At 44.1% G+C, this 21924-nt stretch overlaps 1 protein-coding gene, 1 long non-coding RNA gene and 1 pseudogene across 2 annotated transcripts in view; 2 read left to right on the top strand and 1 right to left on the bottom strand.

Annotated features, from left to right (window-relative positions):
* The window catches only part of LOC132657161 (antigen WC1.1-like), a 52865-nt gene extending 48589 nt beyond the window's left edge, over positions 1-4276 (top strand). Inside the window, exons 19-20 of the mRNA XM_060413466.1 lie at positions 690-827; positions 3745-4276. Coding sequence (XP_060269449.1) covers positions 690-827; positions 3745-3890 — 284 coding nt within the window. The 3' untranslated portion in view covers positions 3891-4276. The remainder of the gene's footprint in view (positions 1-689; positions 828-3744) is intronic.
* LOC132659493 (uncharacterized) overlaps positions 1-9050 on the bottom strand; it is a 67760-nt gene extending 58710 nt beyond the window's left edge. Inside the window, exon 1 of the long non-coding RNA XR_009600014.1 lies at positions 8825-9050. This is a non-coding gene — a long non-coding RNA (uncharacterized LOC132659493). The remainder of the gene's footprint in view (positions 1-8824) is intronic.
* Positions 9051-15041: 5991 nt separating this feature from the next.
* The window catches only part of LOC105601851 (antigen WC1.1-like), a 41560-nt pseudogene continuing 34677 nt past the window's right edge, over positions 15042-21924 (top strand).

The following is a 21924-nucleotide window of genomic DNA, read 5'->3' as shown; positions in this document are numbered from 1 at the left end:
GAGCCTGGCCTGTCCCTTCTCAGCCTTAACACAGGCCGTGGGCGTGGGGAGGGTCATTCTGTGTGTTGTGTGATGTTTGTCTCCACACGAGGCTTCCCGTCAGATTTCTCACGGACTAATCTGCCATATTACACCAGAGATGGTGAGGACAGCAGTGACTCCAGGTCCACTCCAGGAATTAGAGGTGGACCTGCCTCGGCTGGGCTTTGGGGAGGAGAGTTTCCCTCTGAGGAGATTTAAGGGGAATAGTTTTCCTTTGAGGGACCAGAAGCATCCCTTGTGTCCAGATGGGGCTCGTCCTTCTCCTTCTCTGGCTGTTCTGTGATGTTGCACGTCGAGGCTGGTCTCTCTGTGTCCAGAATCACCACAGGCACAGAATGTTTTTAAAAAAATAACATCTGTAAAGTGCAATTTGTCAAAGTCCTTTAGCAGTGCTCAAGGGCAGAAGAGTTGCTTTGAGATATGCAGTTTCCACCAGAAAATATTAATTATGTAAAATCATGCTTTGGCTTATGGACACATCAAAATGAAACATGGTCTTAGAGAAAAAAGTCTTTTGAAACAAGGAGTGACTGGTGCCTCTATTCAGAAACTCAGAAACTCTGGGTCAGAAGGTATCTTAGGTATTCCCCAGAACAACCCACTTACTGTGGTTCATACACTCCCTTGTCTGCTCTTGGAACCCCCAGATCAGAGGACTGATGTCCCTGCTGAAAATTACGATGATGCTGAAGAAGTACCAGTGCCTGGAACTCCTCCTGCCTCTCAGGGGAGCGAGGAGGAAGTGCTCCCAGAGAAGGATGATGGGATGAGGTCCTCTCAGACAGGTGAGTGGGGTCAGTTGATCTCCTGCAATGTTTCTATCTGAAAAGAGTGAATTTGTGTTCCTCAGTGCCCAGCCTCCCTAGAGATTCAAAATATAGCTAATCTCATACATTTGGTAGCATCATCTTGACCATATGCCATATTTAATGCTGTCAGACTCCTTCCGAGGAGTGAGGAATCACTCTGCTTTTGGCATTTACATCTCCATAATGTGACATAAACTTATCACTTGATATGTGATATACTGGCATGAAGATTTATAGCTTAGGGAATTTCCTGGTGGTCTAGAGGTTAGGATTCTGCACTTTCACTGCTAGGGCCTAGTTTCAACCCTGGTCAAGGAACTAAGATCCCACAAGCATTGTGTCATGGCCGAAAGAGAAACTTATCGATTAACTGAGCATATTTAAAAGAAAGCTAAGTGCTGAAGAGTTGATGCTTTTGAACTGTAGTATTGGAGAAGACTCTTCAGAGACCATTGGATGGCAAGGAAATCAATCTTGAATAGTCATTGGTAGGACTGAGCTGAAATAGAAGCTCCAATACCTTGGCCAACTGATGTGAAGAACTGACTCCTTAGGAAAGATCCTGATGCTGGGAAAGATTGAAGGCAGGAAGAGAAGGAGATGACAGAGGATGAGATGGCTGATGTCATCACTGACTCGATGGATATGAGTTTGAGGAAGCTCTAGGAGTTGGTGATAGACAGGGAAGCCTGGTGTGCTGCAGCCCATGGAGTCACAGAGAGTCAGGCATGACTGACTGAACTGAACTGAACCAAATTCAAAGGTGGAACAAATGTTTTAATAATATCTTTGCACTGTCGCATACATGAAGGCAAACCATTCAATATCACAGTAATCCAGGTCTACACCGAATCAGTAATGCTGAAGAAGCTGAAGTTGCCTTTCTATGAAGACCTACATGACCTTTTAGAACTATCACCTAAAAAAGATGTCCTTTTGATTATAAGGGACTGGAATCCAAAAGTAGGAAGTCAAGAGATACCTGGAGTAACAGCCAAATTTGGTCACAGAGTACAAAATGAGGCAAGGCAAAGGCTTATAGTGTTTTGCCAAGAGAATGCACTGGTCATAACAAACACCCTCTTCCAAGAACACAAGAGAGGACTCTACATGTGGACATGATCAGATGGTCAGTACCAAAATCATATTGATTATATTCTTTACATCCAAAGATGGAGATGCTCTATACAGTCAGCAAAAACAAGACCGGGAGCTGACTGTGGCTCAGATCATGAACTCCTTATTGCCAAATTAAGACTTAAATTGAAGAAAGTAGAGAAACCCACTAAACCATTCAGGTATGACCTAAATCAAATTCCTTATGATTATACAGTAGAAGTGACAAATAGATTCAGGGCATTAGGTCTGATGGGGAGAGTGCCTGATGAATTATGGACAGAGGTTCGTGACATTGTACAAGAGGCAGGGATCAATACCATCGCCAAGAAAAAGAAATGCAAAAAGGCAAAATGGCCTCCTTAGAGGCCTTCTTAGACATGAGGAGGCCTTACAAATAGCTGAGAAAAGAGGAGAAGTGAAACCAAAGGAGAAAAGGAAAGATATATCCATTTGAATATAGAGTTCCAAAGAATAGGAAGGAGAGATAAGGAAGCCTTCCTCACAGAGGAAAACAATGGAATGGGAAAGACTAGAGATCTCATCAAGAAAGTTACAGATACCAAGGGAATATTGCAGGCAAAGATGGGTAAAATAAAGGACAGAAATACTATGGACCTAACAGAAGCAGAAGATATTAAGAGGAGGTGGCAAGGATACACAGAAGAACTGTACAAAAAAATCTTCATGACCCAGATAATCATGAAGGTGTGATCACTAACATAGAGCCAGGTATCCTGGAATGTGAAGTCAAGTGGGCCTTAGGAAACATCGCTATGAACAAAGCTAGTGGAGGTGATGGAATACCAGTTGAGTTCTTTCAAATCCTAAAAGATGATGCTGTGAAAGTGCTGCACTCAATATGCCAGCACATTTGGAAAACTTAGCAGTGGACATGGGACTGGAAAGGTCAGTTTTCATTCCAGTCCCAAAGAAAGGCAATGCCAAAGAATGCTCAGACTACCACACAATTGCACTCATCTCACAAGCTAGCAAGGTAATGCTCAAAATTCTCCAAGCCAGGCTTCAGCAATATGTGAACCTGATGTTCAAGCTGGCTTTAGAAAAGGCAGAGGAACCAGACATCAAATTACCAACATCTGCTGGATCATTAAAAAAGCCAGAGAGTTCCAGAGAAACACCTATTTCTGCTTTATTGACTATGCGAAAGCCTTTGACTGTGTGTATCACAACAAACTGATATTTCAGTAGCTGTGAGAAGACACTCATTGTCTAGAAAAGAGTATTTCTCCATCTGAGGGCCTGTGTAGTTTCTGGGGAGGTGCTATCTGTGGTTGCACCTGTGATACTATTTGTGGACATTTGGAAACAGTAGTCAAGTCAACTAAGAGCAGACTTGGGTTGTGAGTGAAGAATTCAGATTTTTCCTGTTTCCAATCTCCCTCTTATTGTGAATTTGCATCTATCACCTGTGAAAGGAGAACATTTCGATTCCTTTTTATGATTCTTACCATTGCTGGGTATCTCGTTGGTATTGTGTTGCCTGGAAGCAGGTCTCCCAGAGCTCCTGAGCACAGGTCTCCTGTGATGCAGGATTTCCACATGTACTGAGGCCCAGGAGACCACATGAACTGATTTGAGAGGACAGCTGGGATCTATCCTCACTGGGACTCATGTGAAATAGCCTGAGCCTCCCTCCCCACACCTGGGTCCCAGGGATGCTTTGTCATAAGCACTTGCTTGACTTCTTTCCACCAAAGGGTTCTGTCCCATCCTCATGTCTCAGTTCAAATCAAACTTATCTTTTCTATTTCAGGCTCTTGTCTGAACTTCTCCAGAGAGGCTGCTGATCCTGGGGAAGGAGAAGAGAGCCTCTGGCTGCTCCAGGGAAAGAAAGGGGACGCTGGGTACGATGATGTTGAACTCAGTGCCCTGGGAACATCCCCAGTGACTTTCTCGTGATGCTGTATCAAATATGAGATGAAGCCTCAGATATTCTAATTGCCTGTATTTCAGTAGAGTAGTGCTGACCTGTAATTGTGTCATATGAAAATTGCTTAAAATGAAATATTCTGAATTAATTAACTTTTTGCTGTGCTGTTAATTTAGCAAGTTCCATGTCAAATGCTTTTAGAGGATTGGCCCTCAAATGCCATCTTCCTCAAAGGAAATGCAAGATGAGTGAGTTGACCTGCTTTCTCACCTATCTTAGAGGCTAATGAGGGCATGCTCACAAGTGCTCCAGGTCACCCTTATTTAGAAAAGGATGTAAACTTGGTCTACATTCACACACCCCCTCCTAACAAGATGAACTCATAGGAAAAAATAAAAAAAAATGGTTCTAAACATCTCTGGGTTTGTAGCTTGTTCTTGAACACCAGACTGGGTGTGAGCTTCAAAGTGGAAGGTTGGCTGGTGGGAGAGAGTGGATACAGCTTTCCTTATCCTGCCTCAATATTCACAGGCTAATTAAAAATCTAACTGTACATAACTACCTCTTCCTTTTTCATCTCTCATTTATTCCTTTAGTGGATACAGACACCTCTTTGCTCGTCTCCCATGTCTTTTTGATTATCCAAACCTTCTAAATCCATTCTTTCTTCTCCATCTCTTCCTACTATTTCTTCAGGATGCTGCTATTTCTTGTCTCTCCAAGGATCTCTCCTTCTAAGTGAATTATATCAGTTCATATACATCTTCAAGTTGATGGATGACAAATTGGTGCTCACCCACACCCTGTATTCAGGTGGGACAACAGGGCAAGAAAGTGGAGACCTAGGCAGAGGGGATCCAGAAGAATGGATGTAGATAGAAAGATCAGGAACATTTGACTATTTATGTTTCAGAGATATGGATGGAGGCATCTGACATGACTGATCTCTTAGAGGAAGAATTTCAGACCAAGGGGCTTATTTGAAAACATCTAGTTTTTCAGATGTTTCAAGAGCGTTTCAAGATTGTTTCAAGATTTCTTTAATCTGGTTACTACTGAAAATGTAATTGTGATCCTGCTGTGACTCCTCAGGGTAGAGAGAGCTGTCATGAAGAAGTGGCAAAGTAAAGATTACGCTTACACAGCACCACCCCCGCAACCCCCCTGCACCCCCACCCCCCATCCAGTTCCATTGTGGACATGTGGGGAAGCTGCTGAACTAATATAAAACCTGAGAGTGCTGGCCTGGTTGTGAGCTGGACCCACCCAGTTTCTTGGTTGATAACTCTGGGTGGTTTCTAGGGCTCCACCCTCCACTCACGCTTGCACTCTTCATAGTTCTAGGCTGTGCTTGGGGATGGGAAGATGCCCAGGGCTTCTTCCAGGGCAGCTCACATGGCTGTTCACTGGAAGTGATGAAATAGATGACATATGATGAAATAAGGCCCACATGCAAGAAGCTCAGTGAACTCCAAGAAAACACAGATAAACGATTAAATTCAGAAAGACACTATGTGAAGACAATAAGATGTAAAAAATTATCATCATTATAATTGTTTCTAATTTTTGGTTGCACTGAGTCTTTGTTGCTGCACATGGGCTTTCTCTGAATGCAGCAAGCAGGTTTCTCTGTGTGAGGGCTTCTCTTATTGTGAACAGGTTCTAGGCACCCAGGCTTCATGGGTTGCAGCATTGCCTCCTATTTGTGATTTGCAGGTCCTAGAGCTCAAGCTCAGTAATTTTTGAGCTAGGGTGTTACTTCACAGAATAAATTCATATTTTTTTTAACAGAGATAGAAATCATAAAAAAGGAAGTAAACAGGGAGTTTGTTGATGGTTTCGTGGTTAGGATCGATGCACTTGCTGCTGTGGTCTGGATTCAATCCCACTAAGGAAACTGAGATCCCTCAAGCTTTGCAGTGAGGCAAAGAGAATAATAGAGGGAACAAAACAGAAAAATGAACCAAACAGAAATTCAGTTGCTTAAGATTCAGTTCAGTTCAGTGGTTCAGTCGTGTCCGACTCTGCGACCCCATGGACCTCAGCACGCCAGGCTTCCCTGTCCATCACCAACTCCTAGAGCTTGCCCAAATTCATGTCCATTGAGCTGGAGATGCCATCATCCAACCGTTTCATCCCCGGTCATCCCCTTCTCCTCCTGTCCTCAATCTTTCATAGCATTAGGGTCTTTCCTAATGAGTCAGTTCTTCACATTAGGTTATCAAAATATTGGAGTTTCAGCTTCAGCACCAGTCCTTCCAATGAATATTCAGGACTGACTTCCTTTAGGATGGACTGGTTGGATCAGTTTCTTAAGGCTACAATGAATGACATGCAACAAAATGAAAAATGCTACCTAGAGCATCAACAACAGCAGAAGACCCTATAACTCAGAAGGCAGGACCATTGAGATTACCCAGCCAGGGGCCAAAGGAAAAGAGGAATGACCAAGTGTGGAAGAACCTGTGTGAACTGTGGGGCAACATTCACAGAAACAACCTGCACAGTATTGGAGTCCTGGAAGGCGATAGAGGGAGAAAGGGACAGAGATTGCACTTCAAGAAATAATACCAGAAAAGTCCCAAAGCTGATGAGATTTAGACATCCAAGTTCATGTAGCTAATAGGTCACTCCTCAGAGTTCATTCAAAATGATCATCCCCAAGACACATTACTTGTAATCAAGACAAAGAGAGAATTCTATCAGCAGCAAGAGAAAAGTAAATGCTCACGAAAGAGAAATTCCCTTTAAAATATCAGTGGACTTCTGAGTAGAAACCTGACAGTCCAGGAGAGAAAAAATGATATATTCAATTTTATGAGAAAAAAAAAAAAAACACCTACCAACCAAGAATAATTTTCTCAGGAAGGTTGTTTTTCATAAATGAAGACAATATAGACTTTCCCCATATAAAGTCAAATCATGAATATCCTGTTGAGGAAAATAACATTTGATGGAATTCATCAACATTAGGCTTGTCTTACAAGATTGCTGAGGGGAATTCTTCAAACTAAATGAAGGATGCTGATTTTTATATGAAAGAAGTAGAAATATGCAACAGACTTGTAAATGTAAGTGCTGAACCCAATTCCGCACACTCTAAAGCTGAAATATGGTAGTGTGCTAACCGGTTAGCTTTAGTCTGAAGAAAGTATTAAAATAGCTATAGAGAAAAATATTTTGTTAGTGGATACACAATATAGAGAGAGGTAAATTGACATCAAAAACAAAATGCGTAGAAGAGGATAAAAAGGTAGAGCTTTTGCATGTCATTGGAATTAACTTGTTATCACTGTAGTATACACTGTTGTCCCTCTAAGATGTTTTATGTGAGCCATGTAGCAACAAAAATGTAAAAGCCTACAGTAGGTTCACAAAAAGTAACAAGAAGGGACTCAAAGAGCAACATTATCCAAAATTATCAGTTCACAGTTCTAACTGCTGTGCAGAACAGTTGAGTTGTCCTGGTCTCCACATCATCTTTCAAGATCAGCCCAAGAGGACTCTCCTTCAAAAAGTAAAAGACTAATTAAGCTGTCTGTTATTTTAAGGCAAAGAAATCTTTTGGCCCCTCATCTCCTTTCTTAGGTCATATCGATGGTGCAGCTGTACTTTTCTAATTGCAAATTTTCTTCCTGTGATATTGCTGTGTGATTTTAATGAAAAAACTGCCAATGATAAACCATATGAATATCCTGTCTTCTCAGTTGGGTATGATTAAGACTTATTAAGAAGCCACATATAGGTACTTTGTGGTTTCTCTTGTGTATCCTCAGAGATAGAGATTTGCAGTGTTCGTTGTGACATATTTGTTGGTGATAAGCTGCTTGTTTGTGAAAATCAAATCTTGCCTTGCTAATTGCAAGAAACATATGCCTTTAAAACAAAAATATTAGCTAAATGATGTTCTCAGAAACATTTCTTTATATTTAAGCAGTGACTATGTGATGACCACACTGTACCCAGGACTTGAGCATCCACAGTCCTGAGAACTGACCACAAGACATAGGAACAAGTCTACCCCAGCACTAAAGATTAACTGTGGATGTTTTGGATGGCATCACCAACTCAATGAACATGAGTTTGAGCAAGTTCCAGGTTGGTGATGGACAGGGAAGCCTGGTGTGCTGTAGTCCATGGGGTAGCAAAGAGTCAGACATGACTGAGCAACTGAACTGAATTGAAAGTAACCAAGGTGACACTCGTCAGACCACTCATGACCAATGTGAAGATGACTGTACTATTTCTGCATGTAACCCCCCTCCCACTTTGTCTATAAAACTCTCACCACCTACTTGTCATGGGGGGTGAACGTTGGCCTTTGAACAGATGTCTGCCACTGCTCCTGCCAGTTGCCGGCGTATGAAATAAAGCAAACTTTCTTTTCCACCAACCTGACCTGTTTACTTGCTTTTAAGCAGTGAGCAGCCAGACCCCACACACATAACTTTCGGTAACATGGTCACAAAGAGATAGGCTTTGAATGTGCCATTTTCTTCAATTGAGGGGAAGAAAATTCAGAAAAATTATTTCTTACCCAAAGGTGAAGAAATTAATTAACTACATAGAGCACTACATCCAGGAATCATATTTGTTCAGGAAATCAAGAAGAAACTGAAGAGGTTTAGAAAGTACATGCTGCCTTTTCATTAGTACAGGATTGGTGGAAAGTAAAAATATGATGAGCTGACTAACTCGAGCAAAGGAGAGCTGTGTAAGGATGAAGGTCGAGATGCTAAGAGACAAGTTTGGGGAAGTGAGCCTGACTGTCAGCACAGAGTGATGTAAAGGGAACAGCAGATGCACCAGGGGCGGGTGCTCTTAAACAGGACTTAGATCTAGTTGTTGGTCAACCAGAAATGGTGACTGAGAACCAACCAGGCCCAAGAGAGGATGCAAGCTGACCACCTGAGGGAGTATCTTGGGATGAAGACACAGAGGAAGAGGAGATCCAGGAAAGTACCTGATTCATGTGACAGCCTCTGTCTTTTTCTCAAGTCTTCCTTCCCCTTTGGATCTGTCAGAATAGACTCCGCTCTGCTACTGGAACAACTGACCCCCAAATCGCAGAGGCGACACACACACGCGTGCACACGCGTCACCAACCTGCACACGCACCGTGGCCAGCGAGGCAGCGTCAGCTGGCGTGTGCCCCACTGGGGACACACAGCTTCTGGGGCAGAAAAGAGAGGGGCTAGCAAGTCACACGGGGTTTTCAGGTCTCCACTCGGAAGAGACACATGTGGCACCACCCACGTTTCACTGGCCAGAATGAGTCACTGGGAGCTAGAAAAACAGCTATTTGATGAGTATTATTGTCAATGCCACATCCTTGGTAGCAATGCTGTCAGTTTTTTTCTTGCCTTGGTGAAGTTTCTGAGCTACAGCTTTGTGCAGAAATTAAATGTGATTGGACCCTCCCCAGAGTGAGATTTGAAGAAGGCATTTTCTATCTGGTTCCTTGGTCTGGTGTGTCTCTGACTCCTTACTCCACTTCAGTCTGTACCGAGTGGGATTAGTCAGATTCGTGTCTCCCTATCCCTTTCCCGCTCAGTATCATTAACTTAGGGTGGTTTTCAGCATTTGTTCATGCATTCATTTCTTTATTTATCCACTATTTGTTAAGCTCTTTCTTTGTTTTTTTTTTTAATATAAATTTATTTATTTTAATTGGAGGTTAATTACATTACAATATTGTACTGTTTTTGCCATACATCAACATGAATCTGGTAACGATAACCCTGTTAAGATCTTTCTATGTCTTTACTTGACTTTAACGAGATATTGAAGAGTAAGACACAATACTTGCTCTCAAGAAGCCCCCACTTTAAAGACAGTGGGCAAGATTTTATCGATTAAATAGGCACAGTGGTAATTTTGAGCTGGGGAAATTAGAGTGCATTTAAAAATGAGAAGATTTATGAGTTTTCTTTCTGTAGTGGGCTTAAAAATGTGCCCTCTAGAATTCATACATAAATGTAATATACTCTTTTTATCACTGATTTCATCTTGTGCACTAGTAAGGGATGTTTGTGTGGACTGAAAGTTCCATAAAGTTAACACAGACTCTTCTATTTAAAATTTGTCCCTCAACTTAGCTCGGGTTCATTGTAATAATTGTTTTGTCATTTCTAGTTCAAGCTCCCTGCTCTGACTGATTTTTCTCTATTTACGGAGGCACCTTCTTGTCTCTCCTCCCACAGATGGTGTCTGGGGTGGGAGGGCTTCTTCCTTTCCAATAGCAGTAGGGAAGGGTCCTTGGTCAGCATGAGCTCCACTTAGAATCTGCTTGTCTTTGATTTATTATCTTTGATCTGCTCTTGTCTCTGGGTATCTGATGTTGCACTATGGAGGAATGAATGAGACCAGTTCAGTGCCACACTCTTCGATGTTTCTGGTTATAGACTGTAAAGGGCTGAACAGAGGTGATGGGCTGGACATCACCAGCTCATAACCTTGCTTTCCTTCATGCCCTGGAGATGAAGTGGTCTTTGGTAAAGGAGTCTTTATGAACCTTAGTCCCATCCATGCAAGGAACACAGATGGTGAGGCAGGTCTCCAATGCTTTGGTATAACAACTCCGCTAATAATTTTCCGTTAGAGTTGTATGCCTCTTTTTTAATTAAAAAATATTTAGTATTTTAGTCACTCTGATTGGTCCTGAGGAAATTTTCCTCAAGCAAGCAGGTTTAATTATTAACTTTCCTAGCAAAGAGATTACTGAACCTCTGAAACCACCATATTCTCATGGTGATTTGAGAATAATAATGCTACATGTTGTATTGCTTTACAATCCATAAGGACAAATAGCCTCAGTAAAAGAAGAAGATTTTTTCTGCTTTTTACTTCTGCACTTCTAATTCGAACGGAAGCTGTTCACATTTTTTTATAACAAAATTGCTTCCTGGTACAGTTGTGTGTGGTTTGAATTGAAAATGTGCCAAATGATAAATACATAAACATCCTGACCACTTGGCCATATCTGATTAAGACAGAACAGGAGGCTTCAAGGTCCTCACCTGTCAGTGTGCTGTGGTTTGTCTTCTTTATCTTCAGATAGAGAAATTTGCAGCGTTTATGCATGTTTAGAGCTGGCTCTCTCAGCACTGCTCTTGTACTGGGGCTTGGTTGTTTCTAGTTATTACAATTTTCTGCATTCATTGCAGAAAGGCGTTGGAGTGAACCATATATAGCTCATACCATTTAACAGTATTGAAATATCATTAAAACGAATGATGCAGCTTGCACTATGCTGTTACATCCTCACAAGTTAAATTATTTCTCAAAAGATTTCTTTTTGATTGAAATGATTTGAGTAAAATACCAGGCTGACATTCATTAATTCAGGTACACAAAAGACATCATTTAGGATTTTTAATTAGCCAGGCATTGGGGATATGAAGGTGAATTAGATGCAAAATGTTTTTTTTTTTAATTTTTAAAATTTATTTTATTTTTATTTTTCTACTTTACAACTTATGTACACCCATAGCGGATTTATGTTGAATTAGATGCAAAATGTTTTGCCAAGTACATTCGAGTTTATAAAGTAAAATGATTAAGTAAACAACTTAATTCACGAAAGCTCACCAATGGTAAGATTGAGGTTCTTGAGCAGTTGCATGGGGCACAGAGAGAAGGGGTGATGTGTAGAAGACTCATAACTCTGATTGGCACCAATCACCATCACAGCCTATAGCACCTGGGAGAGTTCCAAGAGCCACAGTCAAGGCTCCAGGTAACAGAACTGAATTCCTGTTCTAGAGTCCTGGGATTCCTGTGACAAGATAGTGGGAGATGCCCTAACTCTGCTTCTTTACTACTACTGTGTGTGTATGTGTGTGTGTTAGTCACTCACTAATGACTAACTCTTTGCGACTTCATGGACTGTAGCCCTTCCAGGCTTCTCTGTCCATGGGATTTCCCAGGCAAGAATACTGAAGTGGGTTGCCATTTCCTTCTCCAGAGGATCTTCCTGACCCAGGGATCGAACTCAGATCTTCTGCACTGCAGGCAGATTCTTTACCATGTGAGTCATCAGGAAGGCAAGTTAACAGTAGTACATAATACCACCACTATGTACTACTGTTATTGTCTGGAAAATTCCATGGACAGAGGAACCTGGTGAGCTACAGTTCATGGGATCGCAAAGAGTCGGCCATGACTGAGCAAATCAGCACCAGCACATGTATTACTGCTAACTAGTGTTGTAATATCACATGCTAATGCCAACTCACTTAATCCTCACCAAAACTCAGTCATCTAGGCATGATCACAGCCCTCCTTTTACTAATCAGAGAGTGTAAGGACCCTGTTCAAGGTCCACACATGGCATGCAGCTCAACTGTGAGTCAAGACCAGGCAGTCTGGCTCCCGAGTCTGTTCTCCTGACCCCTGCCTTCCACTCTCTCAAGTTCACTGTGGACACAGCTGGGTTAGTGTTCTCTCTAAAACTTTCCTTCTCAAATCTTTGATGAGATTGGACATTGAGATTTTGTTATGTGTCAGAGAAGAAGTAAATTCTTCCAAGGGTGAGTTGGTCCATGTTGACCCTGCTGCCCCATCTCTGGGGTAGAGGATGCTGCCTGGGGACAGCCTGCCAGCCCTGAGTTAGCCCCTCCTTTCCAGCCCATCCTTCCCTATAACAGAGTCTGGAACCTCAACAGTGTCTTACCTGTGAGATCTCAATCCCAAGGTGAGTGAGACCGTGTGTACCTGGTTCACTAAATGCATCCATGTGTCATCCCTTGGGAGGGATGACTGGACCCCAGAAAGCATGTCCCGTGTTCTAGGTGTCTGTCTGGCAGTTTCTGGTGATGGTGTGGAGTCCATAACTGGGTAAGGAATGATGACTTTGGGCCCAGAGGGAGTAGAGCATCAATTCCAAGTGACTGAGCAGATTTTGGTCCTTCTCCAGCCCCTGACTTTAAATTTTGGTTTTGATATTTATAACCAGGTTTTATCATTAACGAGTTAAAGGTCCAGATATAGAAGGAGATGGGGCTCAGGTTCAGTCACGGAGTTTGAGGGTGAGAGGACCAGATGACAAGGAAGTGAATCTTGTAAAAATAATGGGTAAATATTAGCATATTTAGAGGGAGGAAAGCTTGTGTTCAATTGTCTTTTCTCCTGAGTCTCAAGAAGGAAGGATAGGTATTACAGGACAGAGAAGCTGTGTCTGTGGACTAGGATGAGGTTCCTTCTGGTGGGGGATGTGACAGGGCTGTTAAATGGCAAGCAGCTGCCCTGGGTGTTGGCCAGGCTGAGACATTAAGGTGGGCATGTGTGTGTGGCTCATGAAGCTGTCTCTGAGCTCCAGTGGGGACTCTGGGGCCTGTGTGTCACAGATGCTTCCTTCCACATCTGTGCTGAAAAGACAGAGTCAGGATGGGGGGGTCTCAGGCTGGGCTTGTTTGGACCACAGGGCTGCATCATGGGAATCTTGAGCCTGAGGGGGCATGAGAAATGGGGGCAACACATTAGTGACCTTGAATTTTGATGGGGGATCTCTCTTTTGTATCCCTTATGGTCCTTCTCAGTTGAATACTCATCAGGATTACTTTCTGGAAGGCATCTGAGAGCTTCTCTGATCAGTGGAAACAGAACAAAGCATCAATGGCTGTACTGGACATCAGTCCCTTCTGCTTGTATCTGTCCCCTCAACCCACATGGGATTCCATTCTTGCTGCCACTTTTCTTCTTAAATGCAGAACAGAGGAGGTGGGGTCACTGATGGTTCCAGGAAGCATGAACCCCTTCTATTCTCTGCTTCACTTGCCCCTTCTTTCCCCATCACATGCAGCTGTCATGTAGAAGAAGACTTTCTATTTCCCCTTCTGTCTGGAGCTGTTCCCTTAAATTACATTTTGCATCATCTTTAGTTATGGTGTATAATACAAATGTATTCTGAATCTTATCAAACCATACTCTCAGCTTATGAGGGGGATAAATGTGAAGTTTAGAAAACTTTAGTCTTTCTAAACTTTAATTTTCTTGTTGTTGTTTAGTTCCTTAGCTGTGTCTGACTCTTCAATGCAATGGACTGCGTTGGACATGAAAGGATCACCAGGCCCTTCTGTCCACAGAATTCTCTAGGCAAGAACACTGGAGTGGGTTGCCATTTCCTTATCCAGGGGATCTTCCTGACCCAGGGATCAAATCCACATCTCTTGCTTTGTGGGCGGATTCTTTACTGCTGAGCCATCAGGGAAGCTCCACGCTTTCTTCTAGAGATCCCTGCTACAATTTTGGAAGACTAGAGTTGAATGATGATTCCTCCTCTCTTTGTTTCCTTTAATAGCAATCTCTTTCTCTCCATAAACATTTTTTGGTGACTAACTGAAAGAGATCCTTCACATAAAATGAAATGCAATAAAGGGAAAGGAATTTAACATGTCTGAACGTCCCTATAGGGAACCCGCCTGCCAATGCAGGAGACACAGCTGACACGGTTTTGATCTTTGAGTCAGAAAGATCCCTTTAGAAGGAATCCCACTCCAGTACTCTTGCCTAAGAAATCCGCTGGACAGAGGAGGCTGGTGAGCTACAGTGCAGGGGTTGCAAAGAGTCAGACACGACTCAGCACGCAGGCATGTGCTCCAGGACCCAGTCTCCAGATCATTCTAAGAAGGGGGAAAACCCTGCAATCTCATCCTCCCAACTTGATGGGTCTCACTTCATGCCTCCACAGTCACCTGTGAATTCCTGTACTCCAGGCCCTCATTTTCTGCTGACCTGATAAATATTGATGTATTTCAAGACTTCTTGAGGTCTCTGCTTCCACCCTGAGCTCAGTGCCGAGGAATATCATTACTTGACTGTACAAAAGATATTCTCCACAGGCCAACAGATCCCACACCCAGACCCTGTGAGATCTCACAGTCTGTAAATGTCGACCAGGGTGATTAGGAGAGAGAAAGGCACTCATGGTTTCTGATGCACCCTTTCTATCCCAGTCCCAGTCATGGGACTGGGCTCTCAGGACCTCGGAAGCAGGAGGTCAAAGTACTGTGTTGCTCATATAAGGAGATGTGGAAGATTCAGAAGCTCATTGGTGTTCAGAAAGGGGCAGATGCAGCCTCCAATAGTGCCTGAAATGGTGAAAGGTGTCGCTATTGGCTCGCAGGAGGGAGGGTATAAGGGGTGGTCTATATAGACCCCGGTCGGCACCCTGATGCCCCCTCACAGGCTGATCCTGCAGCTGGGACTGTGACCTTGAGGACGTCGGGTCAGGATGGCTCTGAGCAGACAGCTCTCCCTCCAGGGATTCTGTGTCCTCCTCCTCGGCACCATAATGGGTGGTCAAGGTAAGAGCTGCCCTCTGTCCTGGGTTCACAGCAGGGAGTGGACACTGTGGTTAAAGGAAAGGTGTCTGGAGCTCTAGAGCTATGGTCTCGGTGTTTTTGACCAAAAAGGACCCACGCTGACTGTGAACACTGGTCCCTCTCCTCTGCGGGCTACACTGGTTGTAGAGGCAGATTTTACAGAGCAGTGAGGCTTGGTCTGGACCTAGCTGGCTCACCCTGAGTCCCTCTGCTGTCTCCCTTGTTCTCAGGGAGCTTCTAGGAGTCCCAGTGGCTCCCAGTGTGTGGAAGGTCCAGCGACTGACCCCAGCGGGGACTCTGGGCTGTTCCCACACACTCCACGTGCCTGGTGTGTGAGCACTGCCCCTGGGTCCCCGTGTTTCCTGTGTCTGTGCTCCTATAGGCTCTGTGCGTGTGTGTGTGTGAAGGTAAGGAGTGTGTGAGGGTGTGTGTTTGTGAGGGTATGAGAAGTATGTGTATGAGTGTGTGAGGGTGTGAGTATGTGAGGGTGTGTGTGTGTGTGAAGAGAATGTGTGTGTGAGGGTGTGAAGAGTGTGTGTGTTTGTGGAGTGTGTGAGGAATGTGTAGGGTGTATGATGTTGTGTGTTAGAATGTGTGTGTGTGTGCACGTGTGTGTAAGGGGCGATACAGCCTGTCTGTGTGACAGGAATGGGGCTGCTGAGCAGGGACTGAGTCCGCTGGTCTGTGAATCACACAGGGTCCCACAGGGCTGGGTGTCATGCCGCTGCATGTAACCAGATCAGAGAGAATGGCGCACCTGCCTGCCTCTCTCTGGCTCCTCTCCCCCACTCCCTGGGCTCTCCTCTGCTTGTTGCCGTGTCTGCGCAGCACTGGGCTCTGTGAGAGGCTCTGCTTGCTGGCCTCACCTGTTCCCACCAGGTGTTCACCATGGATCAGACGAGCCTGCAGCCAGGAGAGGGAACCTCTTGTCTGTAGGGATCAGTTGAAGCACAGCCTCCGGTGTATAAGTTCCTGAGTCCCTGCCCCGGTCCCTGTGACTCATTTCCTGATATGCTGGGGGCCTGGAACGGTCCTTTCCCCTCCCAGGAGCTGCTGTGACTCTGTAGGGAGCCCTTTCTCCGTGCCCTCTCCTGTCCCTCCCTGGAGCTGCTTTCCCCTGAGTGAGGGTGGAGTGTGTTACCAATCCTTCCTCACGGTCTGCAGGGTTTCTTTGGACAAATCCGCTCATCTCCTTATGGGAGTCCTCTTGGGTGACAGAACTTTTTCTTCTCTTTACACCTTTAGAATTCTTCGTCTTTGCATTTGAACAGTTAACTCCGTGAGTCATAGAAAAGGTTGTTTTGGATTGAAATTTGGGGGTGACTTATTAGCTTCTTGAGCCTAGATGTCCAGATCTTTCCCCAGGTTTGGGAAATTCTCAGCCTGTGTTTTCCCCTTTCTGTTTTAGTTATTTGCTTTTGGCTGTGCTAGGTCTCCTTGCTGTCCGCAGGCTTTCTCTCGCTGTGGTGACCAGGGGCTGCTCCTCGCTGCAGTGCACAGGCTTCTCACTGCAGGGGCTTCTCTTGCTGTGGACCACAGGCTCTGGGTGCATAGGTTTCAGCAGCTGTGGCACACTGGCTTAGTTGCTCTGCGGCATGTGGAATCTTCCTGGACCAGGGATTGAACTGATGTCCCCTGCACTGGCAGGTGGACTCTTACCCACTGCACCACCAGGAAGTCCTCAGCCCTTAATTCTTTTCTCCCTCACTTCTCCTGCCCTGGCTCCATTGCATACATTGTTCCTCTTTATGGTGTTCATAGTTCCCACTGGCTTTCTATATTCCTTTCATTCTCTTTTTGCTTCTCTTTGGATACTTTCAATTGACCTTTCTTCTAACTCGTTGATTCTTTTTTCTTTTTCTTTCCCTTGGTCAAGTCTGTTGAATCTCTGTATTGAATTTTTCAGTTTACTCATTATATTGTGTGGATTCTAAGTCGCCTCAGTCATGTCTGGTTCTTTGTGACCCTATGGACTGTAGCCCACCAGGCTCTTCTGTCCATGGGATTCTGCAGGCAAGAACACTGGAGTGGGTTGCCATGTCCTCTTCCAGGGGATCTTCTGGACCCAGGGATTGAACCCGAGTCTCTTACATCTCCTGCATTGGCAGGTGGCTTCTTTACCGCTAGAGCCACCTGGGAAGCCCATTCGTTTATCATTCAGTTTCAAAATATCTGGTTGGTTCTTTTTTAAAAGAATATTTATGTATCTTTATTGTTCTTCTTATTTTATTTGCATTGTTTTATTGGTATCATTAAATATTTGAGTTATTTTATAACTCTCTGATCATCTTTTGAAGTATTATTTTGAATTCCTGGATCTCCATTACTTTGAGTCGGTTACAGGAGGTTTACTGTATTCCTTTGGTGGGATTTTGCTTCCCCGATTCTTCTTGATGTCTTATTCTCTTGTAGATGTCTGCACATTTAAAAAAGCAGTCACCTGTACCAGAATCTATATTTTGATTTCAGTAGGGAACCTCTGGGTAGGGGAACACTGGAATGTCCTGCAGGGTGCCAAGCACAGAGGCATAAGGTGGCACTGGGTCTGGGAGGGCATGAGATCCATTTGGCTCAGGCTGCTGACATTCACAGCATTGACAACTCTGTGGTGTTTGGCAAGTGTTGCAGGGGGTCTGCTGTCACTGGAATGGTAGTTAGTGTTCTCAGCAGTGCCTCTGGTTCCAGAGCCTGGGGATCATGGCCAGCAGTGGCGGTGGCCAGAGCCAATGGTGTGCACACATTTGGCTTTGGGGGCCTCTTGCAGGTGCCTCTGTTGAGGGAGATGATGGTTACAGGTGGTCAGGTTGTGGGAAGGCCTAGGAAGGCAGCAAAGACTGAGACCAACACTGGCTCATTGCTCAGACTCATGTCCATTGAGTTGGCGATGCTCTCTAACATCTCATCCTATGCTGCTCTTCTCCTTGTCCTTCAGTCTTTCCCAGCATCAGGGTCTTTTCCACGAGTCAGCTCTTTGCACCAGGTGGCCAAAGTATTGTAGCTTCAGCCTCAGCATCTGTCCTTTCAATCAATATTCAGGGTTGATTCCCTTTAGGATTGACTGGTTTGATCTCCTTGCTGTCCAAACAACTCCCAAGAGTCTTCTCTAGCACCACAGTTCAAAAGCATCCATTCTTCAGTGCTCAGCCTTCTTTACTGTCCAACTCTCACATCCATACATGACTACTGGAAACAATCATCTGTGCTGGTTATTAATTCTTTCAGGGGCAAAATCTGCTGTCTCTGTCTGCAGAGCAGGTCACTGTGAGGTGTGATTTCTCCTGCCATGTGGTTGCTATTGGTCCTTTGCTCTTCTTTCTTATGCCTAGCCAGCTCTATAAGACTGGCTCAGCTTTGCAGGTCTGTGTGAAGAGAACCTGAAGCAGGACTTTCATATGGTGCCCCCAAAGGCTAGGGACACTGGTTACTCAGCCTGCTCTTACCCTCCTGGTGAGAGAAACTCTGAGTGATGCTGGTTTGAAGGACGAAATGATGCCACCAAATGACAGTGTCTTGGCATGGTCAGACTTCTAAGAGTACTCCAGATCTTTCTGGAGCTGTTTTTATTACTGATCATTGTCTACCTTTTGGTCTTTCTTTAAGAGGATGGAGGCTGCTGTCTCCTACATCAGCATTTAGGTAATGGTGTGTTTGAGGTCTTTATTCCTTGAGAGAACGGTTTTGAGTGTAGAATTTTAGATTGGCAGCTTTTTTTTTTTCTTTTGGTAAATCTAAAGTTTCAATCTACTCCACCCTGGCATCTCTTTTTGTTCTTGGGGATTTAGATGTTAGTATAGGTGTTTCTCAATTTTATATGCCTAATCTTTATCTCAGTGTTTTTCTTCTTGTCAATTTTCTGCTGTTATTTTCCATTTTAGTAAAAGTAAGCTGGGTATGTTGTAGTAAAAAAAAAAAATTTATCCTTGTATGACAAGTTCTGTTCACTTTGGCAGGACTTCTGCTATCACAATTCTTCAAGCATTCAGGTTGTTGAATGCGCCACAATTTCATTATGCTACCACTGCAACACAAGGCTTCAGTATTTGCTGTGGTAGAAAAATATATTTGCTCTTAAATGTTTCTGTGGGGAACTGACATCATTTGTTCTTGACTTCACTGAATGATCCAGATCACAGGGTTATGCTTAACTTCAAACAGGCAAGGAAGTATTACTATTTCCACACGTTCATAAAGTGTTGCTGAACACTAGTAATGTCTCCATCTATGATGTTCCTGCATATGAACTCCTTTTTAATGCAGAAACCAGAGTCATCTAACAATGGCTAAAGTGACATCTGACAACTTTTGTCAAATTCCATTTGTTAGATGCAGGTTACTAGGTACATTTGAGTGTGGATTACACAAGGACATGAACACCAGATGGCAGGAATAGCCAGGACATTTTAGAGCCTGTTTCCACAGCCCTCTGTTTCTAAGCTGGATGAGATGCTCCCTATGGACAGGGAAGTAGACAGAGGATTCTTCCCTGGATGCCAGGCCATGAGCTGTAACTGAGATGGTGAAGCTGGGCCCTAGTAGCCTTGGGTACATCTACAGGGAGGGCAACATCCAGAGTATCTGAAGGCCTGTCCTTGGTGGTGTCCCTGGAGCTGGTTCTACAGTCTCGTGAGAAACACCTGGTGCCTCCCTTCCTGCTCCATGTTCAGTGATGGCACATTGGGAGCCTAGAGTTGGCCACAGGGGGAATATTTATACAACAGAAGTCTACAAATACTATATACCATGCACTTTTTTGGCTCCTCAGAGAGCTAATATTTTAAATAATTATATCACTGCAAGTCTTCTAAAATCTTTCCTGTGTCCTGTGTCTGTGTCTCTCTTGCAGCTCTGGAGCTGAGGCTGAAGAACGGAGCCCACCGCTGTGAGGGGGAGAGTGGAGGTGAAGCACCAAGGAGAATGGGGCACAGTGGAGGATCACAACTAGAGCTTGGAGGATGCATCTGTAGTGTGCAGACAGCTGGGGTGTGGAGCTGCCATTGGTTTTCCTGGAGGGGCTTAATTTTGGCTTTTGTATACTTCATGTAAAGGGGTGGAGTCAACTGTCAGTGACTGTAAGCATTCTAATATTAAAGACCATCGTAATGATAGCTATACCCATGATTGGGATGCTGGAGTAGTCTGCTCAGGTAAGTCCTGTTTGGTTTGTGTGGGGCTCTCTAGCAGGAAAAGCCTCTGTCTTATCACCAGAATGACTCGAGATTACGGATACAGCCTTTAGAACATGCTTGGGTGAAGGGTCTTTGTGATGTGTCACAGGAGGCAGAGGTGAGGTCAAAAGTTTCATACAGATTCAGCTTCTGGGTTCGACCTCTGTGATGTAGTCTCATCATGGTAATTGTTCTGTTTTCTTTGATGTAATGGTCAGTAGGGTGTGGCTATACGGTGGGGGCAGGGGTCATAGAAGAGTTGCGGGCAACAAGATTTATTATACTCATAGGGTCTAAAAGTCAGAGTCACACACTCCATCATGTTGGTATGTGGAGGATGTGCCAATAGAACAGGCTCAGCCAGGCAATGGTGACCCCAAATGGCATGTGAAGACCCATGGACAAGTGACCATACCAGGGGTCAGGATGCAGTTACACAAGGAAAAGGTGTGAAGGAATTTCACTGGTGCATTTAAATGTCTCTAGGTCACAGTCAGAGGAAGCCAGAAGTGGGACTCATGGCAGGGAACAGTCTCATCACACTGGTGCACCTGATCAGGAGAGTGGGGAGCTCACATCACATTTGCAGGGATGTTGAGGGAGCAGACAATGCAGTCTTGAAGTTTACAACACAGCAGCTGAAGCACAACACGCATATGAGGTAGTGAGACTAAGAGGACCTGAAGTGACTCCTAAGAAGTGCCCAGTGCTGTCTAAGTGTGTCAGGTACGCCCTAAATCAAATTCCTTATGATTATACAGTGGAAGTGAGAAATAGATTTAAGGGTCTAGATCTGATAGATAGAGTGCCTGATGAACTATGGACGGAGGTTTCTGACATTGTATAGGAGACAGGGATCAAGACCATCCCCATGGAAAAAAAATGCAAAATGTCTGTCTGGGGAGGCCTTAAAATGGCTGTGAAAAGAAGAGAAGCAAAAAGCAAAGGAGAAAAAGAAAGATATAAGCATCTGAATCACAATTCCAAAGAATAGCAGGGAGAGATAAGAAAGCCTTCCTCGGGGATCAATGCAAAGAAAAAGAGGAAAGCAACAGAATGGGAAAGACTAGAGATCTCTTCAAAAAAATTAGAGATACCAAGGGAACATTTCATGCAAAGATGGGCTCGATAAAGGACAGAAATGGTATGGACCTAACAGAAGCAGAAGATATTAAGAAGAGGTGGCAAGAATACACAGAAGAACTATACAAAAAGATCTTCATGACCAAGATAATCATGATGGTGTGATCACTAACCTAGAGCCACACATTCTGGAATGTGAAGTGAAGTTGGCCTTAGAAAACATCACTACAAACAAAGCTAGTGGAGGTGATGGGATTCCAGTTCAAATCCTGAAAGATAATGCTGTGAAAGTGCTGCACTCAATATGCCAGTAAATTTGGAAAACTCAGCAGTGGCCACAGGACTGGAAAAGGTCAGTTTTCATTCCAATCTCAAAGAAAGGCAATGCCAAGGAATGCTCAAACTACCGCACAATTGCACTCATCTCACATGCTAGTAAAGTAATGCTCAAAATTCTCCAAGCCAGGCTTCAGCAATACATCAACTGTGAA

The sequence above is a fragment of the Ovis aries genome, chromosome 3, assembly GCF_016772045.2.
Source record: "Ovis aries strain OAR_USU_Benz2616 breed Rambouillet chromosome 3, ARS-UI_Ramb_v3.0, whole genome shotgun sequence".
NCBI lineage: Eukaryota > Metazoa > Chordata > Mammalia > Artiodactyla > Bovidae > Ovis > Ovis aries.
Note: the sequence above shows the minus strand (reverse complement) of the source record. Positions and strands in the feature narration are given on the sequence as shown.